Source organism: Macaca nemestrina, chromosome 18, assembly GCF_043159975.1.
Source record: "Macaca nemestrina isolate mMacNem1 chromosome 18, mMacNem.hap1, whole genome shotgun sequence".
Lineage (NCBI taxonomy): Eukaryota > Metazoa > Chordata > Mammalia > Primates > Cercopithecidae > Macaca > Macaca nemestrina.
The window spans coordinates 56,831,812-56,848,298 of record NC_092142.1 but is presented as its reverse complement, the minus strand read 5'-3'; the positions used below and the strand labels follow the sequence as shown (position 1 = coordinate 56,848,298).

Below are 16,487 nucleotides of genomic sequence, written 5' to 3'. Positions count from 1 at the left end.
GCCAATTAAGAGTGTGTCTATTTACAGGAAAATCAAGAGAAGCAGGAACAAACAGGGCTGTAGGAGAGGTGGGCTGGCAGTGAGGCCAGGTGTCTGTGTAAACAGGCATTGGCTGGGTAGAGGGAACACAGGAGCCAGGCTCCAGGGAAGAGGTTTCCTTTCTCTGGCAGTTCTGGCTGAGGCCCCAGGAGAGACATCAAGCGAATATTTTCTGGAGCTCCCCCAGGCGTGGGTCCTTGTAGAGCTTTTCCTCCAGAGCCAGGTACTTCAGTGGGGCCAGTTCCTTGTGTCTGAAGTCAGAGGGGCAAGAAAAGAGGGTAAGGGGTAACAAAGCTGGTGGTCCAGCCTCCCACTGGGTTCTCTCTGCCTGCCCTCCCTGCTCACCGATTGAGGCGCTGCTCCAGGATGCGAATGCGGAACATGGCCTGAGAGCAGTAACTCAGGTACAGGTCTTCATCCTCAGGTGTCAGCGTCACCTGGTTCTCCTGGTACCACTGCTGCTTCTTTTGCAGCTCCTGGGTCTCCTGTGGTCATAGGGAGGACAGAGAAGGAGGACTGACAAGGCTGACCTTCACCCAGGCTGCAGGCTGCAATTCCATTGGTCACTAGACAGCCCCATGACAGTTGGCCCCACTGTCCCCACCCACACAAGCCACCTATCCATAGCTGCCACAGAGGCAGGGGCCACAAAATATCTTGGGTGGGAGCCAGTGGGGTCATGTTTATAGGGATGTCATGTCTATGAAGTCAGAGCAGGGGTCAAGACTGAGAGAGCCATGTAGCTCTGGACAAGTTACTGGCATTTTCAGAACCTGCAATTTCTTGTCTACAAAATGAGGGTCATTGTACTACCCCCTCCCCTTGTAGAGCTCCTTGTGAAGATTAAGTGACATAATCTTAGTAGTGCATGGGAACTACATGGTGTGTGCCTGACCAACAAAAATGGGTCAAGGACTAGGAGTTGTTATAATGTACCATCTCTCTGTCTACCCAGCCATCTGCCCATCTATTCCTCTGCCCATCCCTCCACTCATCCCTGCCCATCCATTCATCCATCCATCCATCCGTCCATGCGTCCATCCACTCATCCATCCAACTGCCCATCTATCCACTCGCCCATCCATCCATCCACTCATCCATCCACCCACCCACTCACTCACTCATCCACCCATCCATTCATCCATCCATCTACCCATCCATTCATTCATCCATCCACCCACCCATCCATCCATCCATCCATCCACCCACCCACTCACTCATCTACCCACTCACTCATCCATCCATCCATCCATCCATCCATCCATCCATCCATCCATCCACCCACCCACCCACTCATCCATCCACCCACCCACTCACTCATCCACCCATCCATTTATCCATCCATCCACCCATCCATCCATCCACCCACCCACCCACTCACCCATCCACCTACTCATCCATCCACACACTCACTCACCAACCATCCGTCCATCCATCCACCCATCCACCCACCCACTCATCCATCCACCCACCCACTCACTCATCCACCCATCCATTCATCCATCCATCCACCCATCCATCCATTCATCCATCCACCCACCCACCCATCCATTCATCCATCCATCCACCCACCCTCTCACTCACTCATCTACCCACTCACGCATCCATCCATCCATCCATCCATTCATCCATCCACCCACCCACTCACCCATCCACCCACTCATCCATCCACCCACGCACTCACACAACCATCCTTCCATCCATCCATCCATCTACCCACCCACTCATCCATTCACCCACCCACTCACTCATCCCCCAATCATCCATCCATCTATCCACCCATCCATCCATTCATCCATCCACCTGCCCACTCATCCATCCACTCACCCACTCATCCATCTGCCCACTCACTCACTCATCCACCCATCCATCTATCCACCCACTCACTCACTCATCCATTCATCCATCCACCCATCCAACCATTCATCCATCTACCCACCCACTCATCCACCCACCCATCCATCCACCTACCTATCCATACATATACCCATACACCTATCTATCTACTCACCCATCCATTCATCCTCGCATCCATCTACCCATCCATCCATTTATGCACCCATCCACCCACCCATCTATTCATTCACCCATCCATCCATCTATCCACCTATCAATCCACCCACCCATCTATCTACCTATTCATCCATCTATCTACCCATCCATTTGTCTACCCATCTATTCATCCATCCATCCATCCATCCATCCATCCATCCATCCATCCATCCACCCATCCACCCACCCACCTATCCATACATACACCCATCCATCTCCCTATCCATTTGTCTATCTGATAAACAAGTGTGAGGAGGAACAACTCAGTCATTTGGAAACTCCAAGCGTTGACATATTCATCCCCCTCATCAGGCCCTCATAAGCCTGTGAGGTGGTGGGCAGACAGCCCTGGGCCCATTTTCTGGATGCAGATGCTGAGATCCCTTCCCCAACAAAGGCGCTGGAGGCACCTTCTCAAAGCGGGCCTGGATGAGGTTGGCCTTGTTGATGAGCCGCTGCTTGAAGTCGCTGAGGCACTCATCCTTGAGGCGCACCGCCTGCCAGCGTGTTAGTTTCTCTCCTGGCGGGAGCTGGGCCAGGAATGGGGCCAGGTAGTCCAGCTGGGTCTCCACCTGCCGCAGGTGCTCTTCATGAATCACGCGCTCCTGTAAGGGTGAGGGGCAGTCAGCTGGATCAGCAGGAACTGCAGAGACCTCTCCAGCTCTGCATCAGCAGTGTGCCAGCACAAAGCCAGACCTCACAGCCAGGTCCCGGTTCATGGCGCCTCCAAGACAGGCCTTAGAAGGGCTTGCATGCTGGTCTCTGGACCTGTGGGTTTTTGTGGTTTTTTTTTTTGTTTGTTTGTTTGGTTTTTTTTTTTTGAGACGGAGTCTTGCTCTGTTGCCCAGGCTGTAGTGCAGTGGTGTGATCTTGGCTCACTGCCAGCTCCGCCTCTGGGGTTCACACCATTCTCCTGCCTCAGCCTCCCGAGTAGCTGGGACTACAGGCACCTGCCACCACGCCCGGCTAATTTTTTGTATTTTTAGTAAAGATGGGGTTTCACCGTGTTAGCCAGGATGGTCTCGATCTCCTGACCTTATAATAAGCCTGCCTCGGCCTCCCAAAGTGCTGAGATTGCAAGCGTGAGCCACTGTGCCCGGCCTCTGGACCTGTGTTTACTGGTGACAGCCAACTCTTTTTTTCTTACATGAATTTGTGTCTCTCTACCTGAGCTTTGGTTTCCTTCTCTGAGGATCTGACAGGATCATGTCCGTAAAGCACGCAGCCTGATGCCTGACGATCCACAGCAGATGCTTATTCGGTCAATGGTAGTGGTTATTAATGATGTTAGTTAAAAACTGCCAGTAACTCCCTTCACTTTTCTTTTCCACCCTGGGGACTGTGTCCTACATCTGCAGACAGGGGGTGGTGAAGTTGGAGACGTGGGGGCAGACACCTTCCCCTGGGATCTGAGAACGGTCATCTGATGCACCGTCCTGCCTCACGATCCCCAAACTATTTTTAGAAATCTCAGCTTGGTTGGTGAAAGGGATTCAGAAGCCGGCCCTGAAAACCAGGTGGGGCCTTGCAACCTGAGGGTGTAACCCAAATGCCCTCCCTGTGCTGGAGAGCAGGATTGCTCAGGCCTGGAGCCAGAGGTAGCTCACTGGGGCCACTGACCCAGGGTGCAACCTCAGTGGGAGCCCTGAGTAGAGGTGGGCACATAATTTTAATTCTTTTCCCAACCACAGGCCTTGGCTCGGCTACAGCTCCTGGGGATGGGGGGAGACCTTGCCCAAATCCCAGGTACTCTTTGGGATGAACCATAGAAACGGTCAGCTCGGCAGCAAGGATGACCGCATGGTATCAATAACCGTATCCCCCACAGAGGGTTTCTCAGCAGAATCCCTCATGGTCCCCACCACCCTGGAGGCCAGGGGGGTCTAGGAAAAGCTGGGGCCTGGAGAAGGGATTGGGACTGACCATGGCCTCCCGATATTCCTTGCTCTTCTCATTCCGCTTGGTGTCATAGATGGAGATGGTCAGTGTGTGCGCCGCCTCCTCTTCCTCTCGAAGCTTCAGGATCTCCAGCACCTGAAATGAGAAGTGTTGGAGGGCGTGATGAAGACGCCCCCCACTCCTGTAACCCCAGCACTTTGGGAAGTCAAGGAGGGCGGATCACATGAGTTCAGGAGTGTGGACCATCCTGGGCAAAATGGAAAAACCCTGTCTGTTAAAAAACAAAAACAAAAACAAGAAATTAGCCAGGCATAGTGGTGTGCGCTAGTAGTCCCAGTTACCTGGGAGGATGAGGTGGGAGGATCACCTGAGCCCGGGATGTACAGCCATCATTGCACCACTGCATTCCAGCCTGGGTTACAGAGCAAGACCCTATCTCAAAAACAAAGATACCGCCCACCTGCTCACTCTCCCATAGGACCCTACCTCCAGCTCTGACTCCCAGACCTGATGTCTGGACAGCTTCTCCTCCCTCTTCAGGTGCATCATGGCCTCGTACTGGTAGAGCAGCTTCTTGGTGTGCTCCATGGGCTCCACCTGGGACAACAACCACCTCGGTAACACAGAGAGGCTGCCATGATCGGCGCATAGGATCACCTGGGTTCAAATCTACCCCTGCCACTTTCTAGCTGTGTCACCTCGAGCAAGTTGCTAAACCTCTCTGAGCCTTAATTTTCTCACTTATAAAAACACAGATAATAATAAAAGAGAAACTGAAGACTCAGAAAAGCTGGGGACTGTGCCAGGAGAGTGAGGGTTTGACTAGGAAGGCTAGCCCCTCAGAGGTGGTGAGAATCTTCCCCTCCCCCAGAGCCTCCCTAGGATCTGAGGTTTGCCCTGACCAGGAGTGGGGAGCATGAGGAGTCGTCTTAGCCTGCTGAATTCTCTTTTTTTGGTAGAAAAGGGAAGATTTTCAGAGGAGCTGCAAAGAGAAGGGTCCCCAGATGGGAACTTTTGGTTTTCCCAAGGGGCAAAGATGAATTTCGGGGCCGGGATTCACCAGTGCCCATCCAGGTTCTCCCACGTTGCCGGAATAAGACAAAGAGCTCCGGTTCCTCCTACACCTGACCCCTGCCCGCCGTGGTCCCCATGCCCACCTCGAAGCTGATGCACATGTCGGGCGTCATGATGATCTTGTTGCCTTTGCTGTCCACCTCGGTGCGCCGCAGGAACTCGCGCTTGGAGGCTGTGATGTGGTCGTCGCGGCAGTGGTAGCGCAGCTGGATGCGCTCCTCCGCCAGCAGAAACACGCGCTCTGCCACGTCCTCCTCTGCGGGCTTCGCTGGGTTGCGGAAGAACTGCTCTGTGATTTTCTGGGAGGCGAGAACAAGGAAAGGATGAGGGTGTGAGAGATTTCTCTGCATGCCCGAAGGCAGGAGCAACGGACCTTCAGGACCCTGGAGTCTGGGGTTGTTTGGAGATTCACGTGGAATAGCCCCTCTTAAGCAGACAATGGATTTCATGGGTTCTCAGGGACAGGCCACTCCAGTCCCGTATGGTGGTGGGCCCCTCCTCAGCTCCTTCAAGACTCTGCTTGCCTACCTTAAGAGATGGGGAGCTCACTACCTCTGCAGGCAGCCTACTCCATTGCTAGACCCCTAGACATCCCTTACTGCTAGAAAGAGCTTCTTTGCATGCTGCCATTACGCACAGTTGCCAACTAAATTGTAATGACATGGAGGGGAAAATGCACAATTTCATGTTAAGTGGGTAATACAGGGACTATAATTCCCAGGTCCCTATCTCAATTACATTAGAAAAAACTCTCAAAACCAAACTTATAATCCATGGTAATATATGAGAGATGCCATTCTGAGATATTTTTGCTTTTCTCTACATTCTTACATGTTTTCCAAATGTTTAGTCATAAGTGTGTATTTTTGCATAACAATAAGGAAATAACACATCCTTGGCCCCATGGTTGAGGGCACAGTCTGGCACCAGACAACCCCAGGATGGTGCATTTGGTGATACGATTTGGCTTCATGTTCTCCCACCCAAATCTCACCTTGAATTGTAATAATCCCCATAGGTCAAGGGCGGGACCAGGTGGAGATAATTGAATCATGGCAGTCGTTTCCCCCATGCTATTCTCATGATAGTGAGTGAGTTCTCCTGAGATCTGATGGTTTTTATAAGCGGTTTCCCCCTTTGCTCCGCACTTATTCACGCTCCTGCTGCCCGGTGAAAAGGACTCTTCTGCCACGATGCTAAGTTTCCTAAGGGCTCCCCAGCCGTGCGGAACTGAGTCAATGAAGCTTCTTTTCTTTATAAATTACCCAGTCTCAGGTATTTCTTAATAGCAGCGTGAGAACAGACTAATACATTTGGTAAAATGCTTCGTTCATCATTGGTGCCCTTGGATATGTCTCAGGCCTTAATGCCACCCCAGAGCCAGGGCTCTCACCATTCAGAGGTGACATCAGCTGCCAGAGAGGGAGGGCGACCTGTTCCCAGCCCCGGCGAGCTCTTACCACAATGGGCCGGGGGTTTGACTCTGCACTGCTCAGAGCGAGCTTCTTGACTCGGGGTCGGAAGTTGGCGTGGCGGTAGGAAAGGAAGTCTGGGCGTCCTTGATAGTACTCTGTCATTGTCCTGGCTGTCTCCTCCCGCTTTATCAGGCCATCCACACGGGCCGTTTCATAAAACTCAATGACACGGTCCATCTCAGGTTGCATGGACTTGTACGAGTGCACTGGGTGGGGAGCGGGAGGTGGGAGGAGACAGCTACATGAGCACTAGGAAGTATGGCTGCTGGCTTGATCGCCCAACCCCAGGCCCAGGGAGAAGACAGCCCCACATTATGGATGAGGTTAGCTATGGAACCAGTTCCCTATTGCTGAGTGTTTAGGTTGTGTACAACTTTTTCTGATTATTACCAACACCATGATGAACATCTGCATCGCGCATTTTTCATTCTTGTCCATTATTTGCTAAGAATAAATTATCAAATATGGAGTTGCTGGGTCCAAAAGTGTACAAAATTTTTGAGATGGAGCCTCGCTCTGTCACCCAGGCTGGAGTGCAGTGACGCGATCTCAGCTCAATCCACCCAAAGTGCTGGGATTATTGGTGTAAGCCACTGTGCCCAGCCAAAAGCGTACACGTTTTGTGGTCATTATCAATATTTTGCCCAACTATCCTCTATAAAAGTTCCAATTTGCTGTCCCATCAACAGTGACACAGAGTGACTGTTGCTGCCACACTTGTTCATACCCAGTAGTACCATTTTTTTCATCTTTGCCAACATGGGGGTTATAAGATGGGTCCTTTATTGGTTAGGGACCTTATCAGTTTCTTTTTTTCAATATCAACCTCCAAATGAGGTTGATCATTTTTAAAAATGTATATTACCCCATACTTTTCTTTTGTAAATTTCTTGGTCAGGATTTTTTTTTTTTTTTCCTTGAGACAGGATCTCTCTCTGTCACCCAGGCTGGAGTGAAGTGGCATAATCTCAGCTCACTGCAGCCTCGACCTCCTGGGTTCAAGTGATTCTCCTGCCTCAGTCTCCTGAGTAGTTGGGATTACAAGCATGTGCCACCACTCCTGGCTAATTTTTGTATATTTTGTAGAGATGGGGTTTCACCATATATCTCAGGCTGGTCTTGAACCGCTGGGCTCAACTGCCCACGTTGGCCTCCCAAAGTACTGGGATTACAGGTGTGAGACCCTGTGCCCGGCACTGCCTCCTTTAAATGTGGCCTCCATCGTGTGACCTCATGGTGAGGTTCTGGCCTGATTCCAACCACTGAACGGGCATGTGGTGCCCCTTTTAGCTTTCCTGGAGGAACATTTGTCACATTTCCTTAGATTTTCTGAGCTTTCCCTGACCTCCCACACATCGGGTTTGCTGAGGGAGGCAGGGCAGCTTCTACTGCTTGCTGCCCAAGAACCCCTGTGTAATATGTATGCTGGTTCCTCCCACCACATACCACCTGCCACAGGGTGTGTGAGGCCTCTACCCCAGGCTCCTGGCCGGCCCAGGAAAGGGGAGCCACGTACCGCGCAGAGCCTGGGGGTGGCCAGGTTTGAAGTAGTCTATCTTCAGGTCTGTGGTCTTGTTTATGTGTTTCAGCTCCAGCATGTCCTCCCGGTTCTGGTACCACTCCTTTATCTCCAAAATATTGGTACCTGTGGGGCCGATGGACATTTGCTGCAGCCAGGCCAGCTCCCCTAGTCTTCAACCCCTACTTACTCCAGGCACACAGAGGCCAGCAATGCCCCCAGAGAGAGTAGAAGCCACCCCCGCCCCTGGGCGGGCCTGGAACCATGGCCAGAGCAATCCCCCTTACACTCCAGGTCCTCGTAGGTGGTGAGGCGGCTCACAAGGCCGTTGCTGTTGAGGTACGGGGCCCACTTCTCCAGCTTTGCCCTCTTGTACTGAATCACCTTCTTCCCGTTCGGGCAGCGGGTCTCAAATGCTGTGGACACAGTCAGCTGGGGTCTATCCTTCCTAGTTTGGGGGAAGGGAGGGCCAGCCCTGCCCAGCCACTCATCCATCCACTGCCCATTCTCTGTGTACTGAACTCCTCTGGCCCCAAGCCTGATCCAGGGAGGCCGAGGAGAATAATCACCGGGGTGGCCCCAGCCCTAGAGGGGTTCTCAGACCAGACAGAAGCACAAATCCACCCAAGAATGGGATTTGAGCCCCATCAGAGGGTCTGCCCCGCAGCCAACCACACTATTCCACTGCCAGGCCTTTGCTTGTACAGGTCTCTGCCAGAAACACCATCATCCCCTCCTCCTCTTGTTGGACTGACTCCTTCAGATCCTTCAAAACTTTGCCCAGGTGACCTCTAGCCTACTTCTGGTACCCCTTTCTGCTCACCCATCCCCAGGCGCTAGCCCCAGTGCTGGGCTGGGTGCGCCTCCTCTGGGTTCCCATGACACCCTCTCTGGCACTTCCCACCCTGATGAAATGGCCCATGCCCTCCCCATAGGCCTGAGTGCTCCCTAGGTGGGCACCGGCAGATATTGACATGGAGCATGACAGTCCCTGCCCTCCTGCCTTCTCTACCTGCCCCTCTCCGGTCCTGAGACCCCCTGCACCATCTGGGCACTGCCCGTAGCCTCCTCTGGGTAGAAGAATGTGAGAGGGGAATGGGCTGGGTTCCCAGGCCTTGCTGCCGCCCACATGCCATCATCCCACACATGCTCACTAAGCTGCATCGCCCTGTGTGCCTGACTGGTGTCAGGGCCTCGGGGTCAGAGCTGAGTGCTTGTGGCAGAAAGGGAGGAGGGAGGGAAAGAGGGTGCAGCTGAAGGTGGGAAAGGTGGAAATGTGGAGCACGGCATTCCCTGCTGTGTCCCCCCGCCTCACTGCTGCCGCAGACCTCTCTGGAGGCCCAGGAACTGGATCTGGAGAGGGTAAGTGAACACACAAATAGAAAATACCTTCCGGGGAGATCTCAATCTGTTCCACCCACGAGTGGGGCATGTCGAAGCTCTTATCCTCATCCTCCTTGCCCTGATGGGAGAGAAGCGGGTGGGGGAGGTGGTGTTGGTCAGGGCCTGGAAGCAGAAGTTATAGTCAAAGCTCTGTCTCTGCCGACAGAGCCAAGCCAAGGTGGTCTGTTGGCTTCCCCAGGGGAACTGGAGGTCATGAGCACGACTCATGATGTGGAAGAGGAGGAGTCTACTCTGGGCAGGGAGCTCTTCCCTATACCTGCCTGGCTTAGGACAGCAGCACCCCCTGCCCTGGCTGCAGGCCCTTCGTGATTAGAGAGGTGTTTCTGGAGTCAGGGCGCCCAAGCCCCACCCTCTCTCCAAGACCAGCTAAGGGGTCCTGGGCAAGTGTGTTAACTGCTCTAAGCCTTAGTTTTCTTAACTGTAAACCGGACCTTTTAGGAGGATTAAATGATATAATGTCTGTAAAGGCCTTGGGACTCTGTCTGGCTGACATTATTATTATTATTATTGTTATTATTATTATTAGAGATGGAGTCTTGTTCTGTTGCCCAGACTGGAGTGCAGTGGCATGATCTTGGCTCACTGCAACCTCCACTTCCCAGGTTCAAGTGATTCTCCTGCCTCAGCCTCCTGAGGAGCTGGGATTACAGGCATGCGCCACCACACCCAGTTGATTTTTGTATTTTTAGTAGAGATGGGGGGGCGGGTCTCACCATGTTGCCCAGGCTGGTCTCGAACTCCTGACCTCAAATGATATGCCCATCTTGGCCTCCCATAGTGCTGGGATTACAGGCATGAGCCACCGTGCCCGGCCTATTATTGTTTCCTCTCTGAGCCTTAATTTCCCCATTTGTGAAATAAGGCCCGATCTAGATAAATGGTCCTCAAACTAGATAATCACAGAAACTTGGATAAGACTTTCTCAACTTAAAACCTTTTTTCCACAAACATTGCTCATACATCTGACACCTGCTTATCTAATTGTGACATTTTGCAGGGGACAAAAATGGGTGAGCAGTCAGCAGTTAGTATTGTCAAAAATCTCCAAGACAGCCAGGTGGGTGGGCTGTCACCAGGGGTCTGTTTTTTCCTGGGGGTCCATGACTGGGCTCTGACTCTTTGGGTTGCCCTCTGTCCATCTTTGCTGTAATGAGGGCTCTTGGGCCAGGGTGGACCAGGACTCTGTGACGGGAACTGTTTGATTATTAGCCATGCTGGCACTAAGCCAGCTGCCTGCAGGGCTGGGCTCTCAGGCCCTGGCTGGTCCATGCCCCATGACCAGCAGGGGGCGCCTATGCCCAGATTTACTGCACACGAGATGTCCCCAGTCTCTGGAGATGAGGACGCTGAGAACATTCAGCACCCTTTTCAGGCGGTCTACACTGCTGTGGCAAGCACATCACATCAAGCAGCCCCAGGAGGTAGAACAGAGTTACCATTGAGAACCCAGACTGTGGAGCCAGACTGTGTAGGTTCAAATCCCAGCTCTGTCACTTACCAGCTGTGTCGCTTTGGGTAAGTGACTTAACCTCTCTGTGTGTGAGTCTTCCCATTGGTAAAATGGGATCATATTAATCACAGGTGGTAATACCAGTGCCCACCTCACCAGGTGGCTGTGGGGATTTTAACAAGTTACTTCAGGTTAAATAGATACAATGGATCCCAATGCTTAGTAAGGACCATATGAGTGCTACCTTTTACTTCGGGCTGAATGGCGTCCCCCTAAAATTCATAGGTTGAAGTTTTAAGCCCTGAAAGTGACTATATTTGTTTTATTTATTTTTCTTATGTTTTCTTTGTTGTTGTTGTTGTTGTCTTGATCACTTACTGTTTGAATGATTGTATTTAGAGACAGGGTCTTTAGAGAGGTGATTAAGGTCAAATGAGTTCAATTAGAGTGGGCCCTAATCCAATAGGACTGTGTTGGTTGGGCATGGTGGCTCATGCCTGTAATACCAACACTTTGGGAGGCCAAGGCAAGGGGATCTCTTGAGCCCAGGAGTTCGAGACCAGCCTAGGTAACATAGCGAGACCATGTCTCTCTGAAAAACGAAAATTAGCCAGGTGTGGTGGTGTGTGTCTGTAGTCCCAGCTACTCAAGAGGCCAAGGTGGAAGGATCATTTGGGCCCAGGAGTTCGAGGCTGCAGAGAGCTATGATCGGGCCACTGCACTCCAGCCTGAGCAACAGAGGAGACCCTGCCTCAAAAAAAATAAAAAAATATATATGACTGATGTCCTTATAAGAACAGATTGGGACATAGATTTGTACAGAGGGAAGACAGTGTGAAGACAGGGAGAAGACAGCCATCTACAAGCCAAGGACAGGGGGCTCAGAAGGAACCAACCCTGTCCACACCTTGATCTCAGACTTCCAGCCTCTAGAACTGTAAGAAAAATAATTTCTTTTTTTTTTTTTTTTTTTTTGAGACGGAGTCTGGCTCTGTCGCCCGGGCTGGAGTGCAGTGGCCGGATCTCAGCTCACTGCAAGCTCTGCCCCCCGGGTTTACGCCATTCTCCTGCCTCAGCCTCCCGAGTAGCTGGGACTACAGGCGCCCGCCGCCTCGTCCGGCTAGTTTTTTTTTTTGTATTTTTTAGTAGAGACGGGGTTTCACTGTGTTCGCCAGGATGGTCTCGATCTCCTGACCTAGTGATCCGCCCGTCTCGGCCTCCCAAAGTGCTGGGATTACAGGCTTGAGCCACCGCGCCCGGCCAATTTCTGTCTTTTAAGCACCCCCATCTGTGGTGCTTTGTGATGCCAGACGAATGCACCTATTAGAATTACTATGAATACAACTATGACCCTTCTGCCTCCATTTCACATAAAGGCTGAAACTGAATTCCGAGAAGGGAGGCTGGTGATGTGGGTAAGGCCCTGGTCAACGACTTTCAGAGGAACTGACAGAATAGACAAGAAAGGCCTGGCAGCGTGTGGGGCTCATGATGGCTACTTGGGATGGAACTGAGAACAGCCAGCTCTGGGACTCCCAGGGGTCTTATGACCCCGCTCTGCAACTGTCTTTTTCTAAATTTATTTTTATTTTTTGTGGTGGGGTGGGGTTGCCCAGGCTGGAATGCAGTGGCAGGAACACAGCTCACTGCAGCCTCGACCTCCCAGTCTCAAGTGATCCTCCTGCCTCAGCCTCCCAAGTAGCTGGGACTACAGATGCATGCCACCACAGCCAGCAAATTTTTAAATTTTCTTGTAGAGACAGGGTCCCACTATGTTGCCCAGGCTGGCAAGGGGCATCTTTCCAAAGGAGCAGGGCAACTCCTGAACAAGGTGGACGGTATGGGGGGAAGAAGACCTGACTTCAAGTCCTGTCCCTTCCCTAACCCACTGGGAGGTCCTGGGTAGGTTACTGGCCTTTCTGGGCCTCAATGTGCCCATCTGTAAAATAAGGGAATTGCCCAAGCCTTCCTGCTTTGAGGAACAGATCATTGGTCTACGTGGGCCATCCCCCACTGCCACACACACGCTGCTGGGGACACTTGTCAGGCTCCCTGAAGCCTTCACACACATTCCCTCGGTTCTTGAGCTGCTGAGACTCACCAGATTTTCCACATCATCCTCATCGTTTATCCCACTGTCATCTTCTTCAGTCAGGGACAGCTGAGACTTATCAGTCCCCAGGAGCATGTACTCCCACCTCACAGGGTCACCCAGGTCAAAGATCAAGTCCTGTTGGGGATGAGGACAGTCAACTGAGTGCACCCCACGGCCACCACGTCCCCATCTGCTCCATGAGGAGTTGGGAGATGGCTACTCCAGGGCAGAGAAGAGACCTGGGCCCAGGGCTGAGAGAAGCAGAACGTCAGTCCCAGGTGGCTCTGAGAGTCCACGCCCACCCTCCTCATCCCAACAGGGAAACTGAGGCCCCGAGGGGAAGCAGAACTCCCTGCCCATCATTCAGCCTCCCTGTGAGGACATCTCGTGCTGGCCTCTCTGAGAGACCACGAGGCTCTCTGGCCTGGGCTAGACCTGGATGTGTAGGTCTTTCCGTATCAGCGGGGCAGTGCTTAGAGCCAATGAAAACAAACCACCAAGATTTGATGGTAGAAGGGTCTAGCACCTCCCAGAAAGCGGAAGGTTTTTAAAAAAAGGCTTCCTCCTGTTTATTTTACCCATGCCAGGAACAAGGCAGGCACATGTGGAGGTTATACATAAGAAGCAGGTGGACAGCCGGGCATGGTGGCTCGTGCCTGTAGTTCCAGCACTTTGGGAGACTGACACAGAAGGATCACTTGAACCCAGGAGCTCAAGACCAGCCTGGGTAGCAAAGGGAGATCCCACCTCTACAATTTTTTGTTATTATTTTGTTTATTTTTTTTGAGACAGAGTCTCACTCTGTTGCCCAGGCTGGAGTGCAGTGGCGTGATCTCGGTTCACTGCAACCTCTGCCTCCCAGGCTCAAGTGATTTTCCTGCCTCAGCCTCCTGAGTAGCTGGGATTACAGGCACATGCCACCATGCCTGGCTCATTTTTATGTTTTTAGTAGAGATGGGGTTTCACCATTTTGGCCAGGCTGGTTTCGAACTCCTGACCTCAAGTGATATGCCTGCCTTGGCCTCCCAAAGTACTGGGATTACAGGCATAAGCCACTGTGCCTGGCCATTTTTTTTTTTTTTGCCAGTGCATGGTGGCACGCACCTGTAGTCCTGGCTACTTGGGAGGCTGAGGCAGGAGGATCACTTGATCCCAGGAAGTTAAGGCTGTAGCGAGCTGTGAACACACCACTGTACTCCAACCTGGGAAACAGAGTAAGACCTGTCTCTCCAAAACAAAACCAAAAAAAACAGCAGGTGGGTGGGAATTTCTCCTCTATGGAGTGTGTCTGCCACCTCTTTTCTTTCTTTTCTCTCTCTTTTTTTTTTTGGTTTTTTTGTTTGTTTGTTTTTTGAGACAAGGTCTCCCTCTGTTGCCCAGGCTGGAGTGCAGTGGCACGATCTCGGCTCACTGCAACCTCCACCTCCTGGGTTCAAGTGATTCTCATACCTCAGCCTCCTGACTAGCTGGGACTACAAGCGCATGCCACCATAGCCCAGCTAATTTTTGCATTTTTAGTAGAGACGGGTTTCATTATGTTGGTCAGGCTGGTCTCAAACTCCTGACCTCTTTTCACCCAGCCCACCTGAAGCCTCGGTCCCCTCAATAAAAGTGGCTCATCTGTCAGATAATTCCTAGAAGGTGGGGAGCACCTCACATTCTAATCAACACCTTCCTAGAGCAAGGTGTTCTCCCCACCCTAAATCATGTTCCAGAGGAAATCAAAGGCTGCAGAACAGCTGCCTGGAGGGGTGTTAATATTAAGCTGTTCTGAAGCCAACACTAAGCCTAGTACTCACTGTCATGTGTGAGTCCTGGGAGGGCTCCTGAGTATTTCTCTGCCCTAGCTGGTGGGTGGAGGGGAGAGAAGTAGGGGGCATAACAGAGGAGAGTGGGGGAGAGAACTGCTGGTAGATGTCACAGCGACTGCAGACAAAGCTTAGTGGGCTTAGTGGATAGCAACCCAACTGTATAGATATTTGCCGCCTTTCACACCTTTTTTTTTTTTTTTTTTTGGAGATGGAGTCTTGCTCTGTCGCCCAGGCTGGAGTGCACTGGCGAAATCTCGGCTCACAGCAATCTCTGCCTCCTGGGTTCAAGCAATTCTCACGCCTCAGCTTCCCAGTTAGCTGGGATTACAGGTGCCTGCCACCACACCTGGTTAATTTTTGTATTTTTAGTAGAGATGGGGTTTCACCATATTGGTCAGGCTGGTCTTGAACTCCTGGCCTCAAGTGATCTACCCACCTTGACCTCTCAAAGTCCTGGGATTAAAGGCGTGAGCCACCGTGCCTGGCCAACCTACTTTCACTCTTGGCCTACATTTTGTTACTTTTGTAAACCAGTGTAAGCAGTAGTTAGATATTATGCTTTGTTACTTTAAGTTGTATTTCTTTAGAAAAAGCATAATTGAATGGACAACGGCCACATCCATGTGTCCAGGGTATGTTAGCACCAGGCAGTCACTCTGTGGATGCCTTACCATCCTCCTCCAACCCCTCGCTATTTCAAGGTTCTTTGAAGAAACAAAGCAGCTGCTCCAATGTTCGTGTGGTGGTAACAGTGACAGCCTATGTCATCATCTCTTCCTCATGCCCTCACTTGGTACAGTACTGCCCCTCTGGCCTCACTTCCGCCTTCACCTTGGAGCCTGATGGATGGGATGGGGACATTCAGGCTGGAAGAGGGGCTGAAGGAGGACTGTAGCATCCTCTGAAGGGCTGTTATCCTTCAGAGGACACCGACCACCATGGTGCTTATGAGCCCAGGCCCTGGGGGAGGGCAGTGTCGGCTCTTCTCCCTCTGTGTGGCGTGGGAGAAGCGATCTCACTTCACTCGGCCTCAGTTTCCTTACCTGTAAAATGGGAGCAACAATAGTTAACATGTATTGAACAGCTAGAGACTATTTGGAGCACCTACTGAGTGTTACTTCCCACAACCCTGGAATCAGTGTCTAAGGGAGGCAGAGTGACGAGAGGCGTCTCCTTTGCTGAAGGCAGAAGTTTCTCTATCTTGGAGCTTCTGACTTCTTCACAGAGACAGAGCAACCAGCAGAGCAATCATGCATCAACTCTGCCTGTCTCCAGCAGGGGCTGGCAGTCGTCCCTCTGACACTTATTTACTTATTTATTCATTCCCCAAGACTAAATGACCATTTAAAAAGGTCATCAGGTACAGTGGCTCAGGCCTGTAATCCCAACACTTTGGGAGGCCAAGGTGGGCAGATCACTTGAGGTCAGGAGTTCGAGACCAGCCTGGCCAAAATGGTGAAACGCTGTCTCTACTAAAAATACAAAAAAATTAGCCAGCTGTGGTGGTGCCTGCCTGTAATCCCAGCTACTCAGGCTGAGGTGAGAAGATCACTTGAACCCAGGAGGCGGGGATTGCAGTGAGCCAAGATCGCGCCACTGCGCTCCAGCGTGGGTGACAGAGTGAGAGTCTGTCTCAAAAATAAAATAAAATAAAAGTGTGGAACACTAT

General features: G+C 51.7%; 1 protein-coding gene across 3 annotated transcripts in view; it reads right to left on the bottom strand.

The window, feature by feature from the left end:
* The window catches only part of LOC105491531 (dynein regulatory complex subunit 7), a 36,699-nt gene continuing 20,212 nt past the window's right edge, over positions 1–16,487 (bottom strand). For all 3 annotated transcript variants that reach the window (XM_011758050.2, XM_011758052.2, XM_011758051.3), the window contains 11 exons: positions 13,014–13,142; positions 9,448–9,520; positions 8,346–8,474; positions 8,056–8,184; positions 6,525–6,745; positions 5,148–5,363; positions 4,477–4,587; positions 4,015–4,125; positions 2,502–2,696; positions 385–524; positions 1–290 (listed from right to left, as the gene is read on the bottom strand). In XM_011758050.2, the coding sequence (XP_011756352.2) occupies positions 197–290; positions 385–524; positions 2,502–2,696; positions 4,015–4,125; positions 4,477–4,587; positions 5,148–5,363; positions 6,525–6,745; positions 8,056–8,184; positions 8,346–8,474; positions 9,448–9,520; positions 13,014–13,142 (1,548 nt within the window). In that variant the 3' untranslated portion in view covers positions 1–196. The remainder of the gene's footprint in view (positions 291–384; positions 525–2,501; positions 2,697–4,014; positions 4,126–4,476; positions 4,588–5,147; positions 5,364–6,524; positions 6,746–8,055; positions 8,185–8,345; positions 8,475–9,447; positions 9,521–13,013; positions 13,143–16,487) is intronic.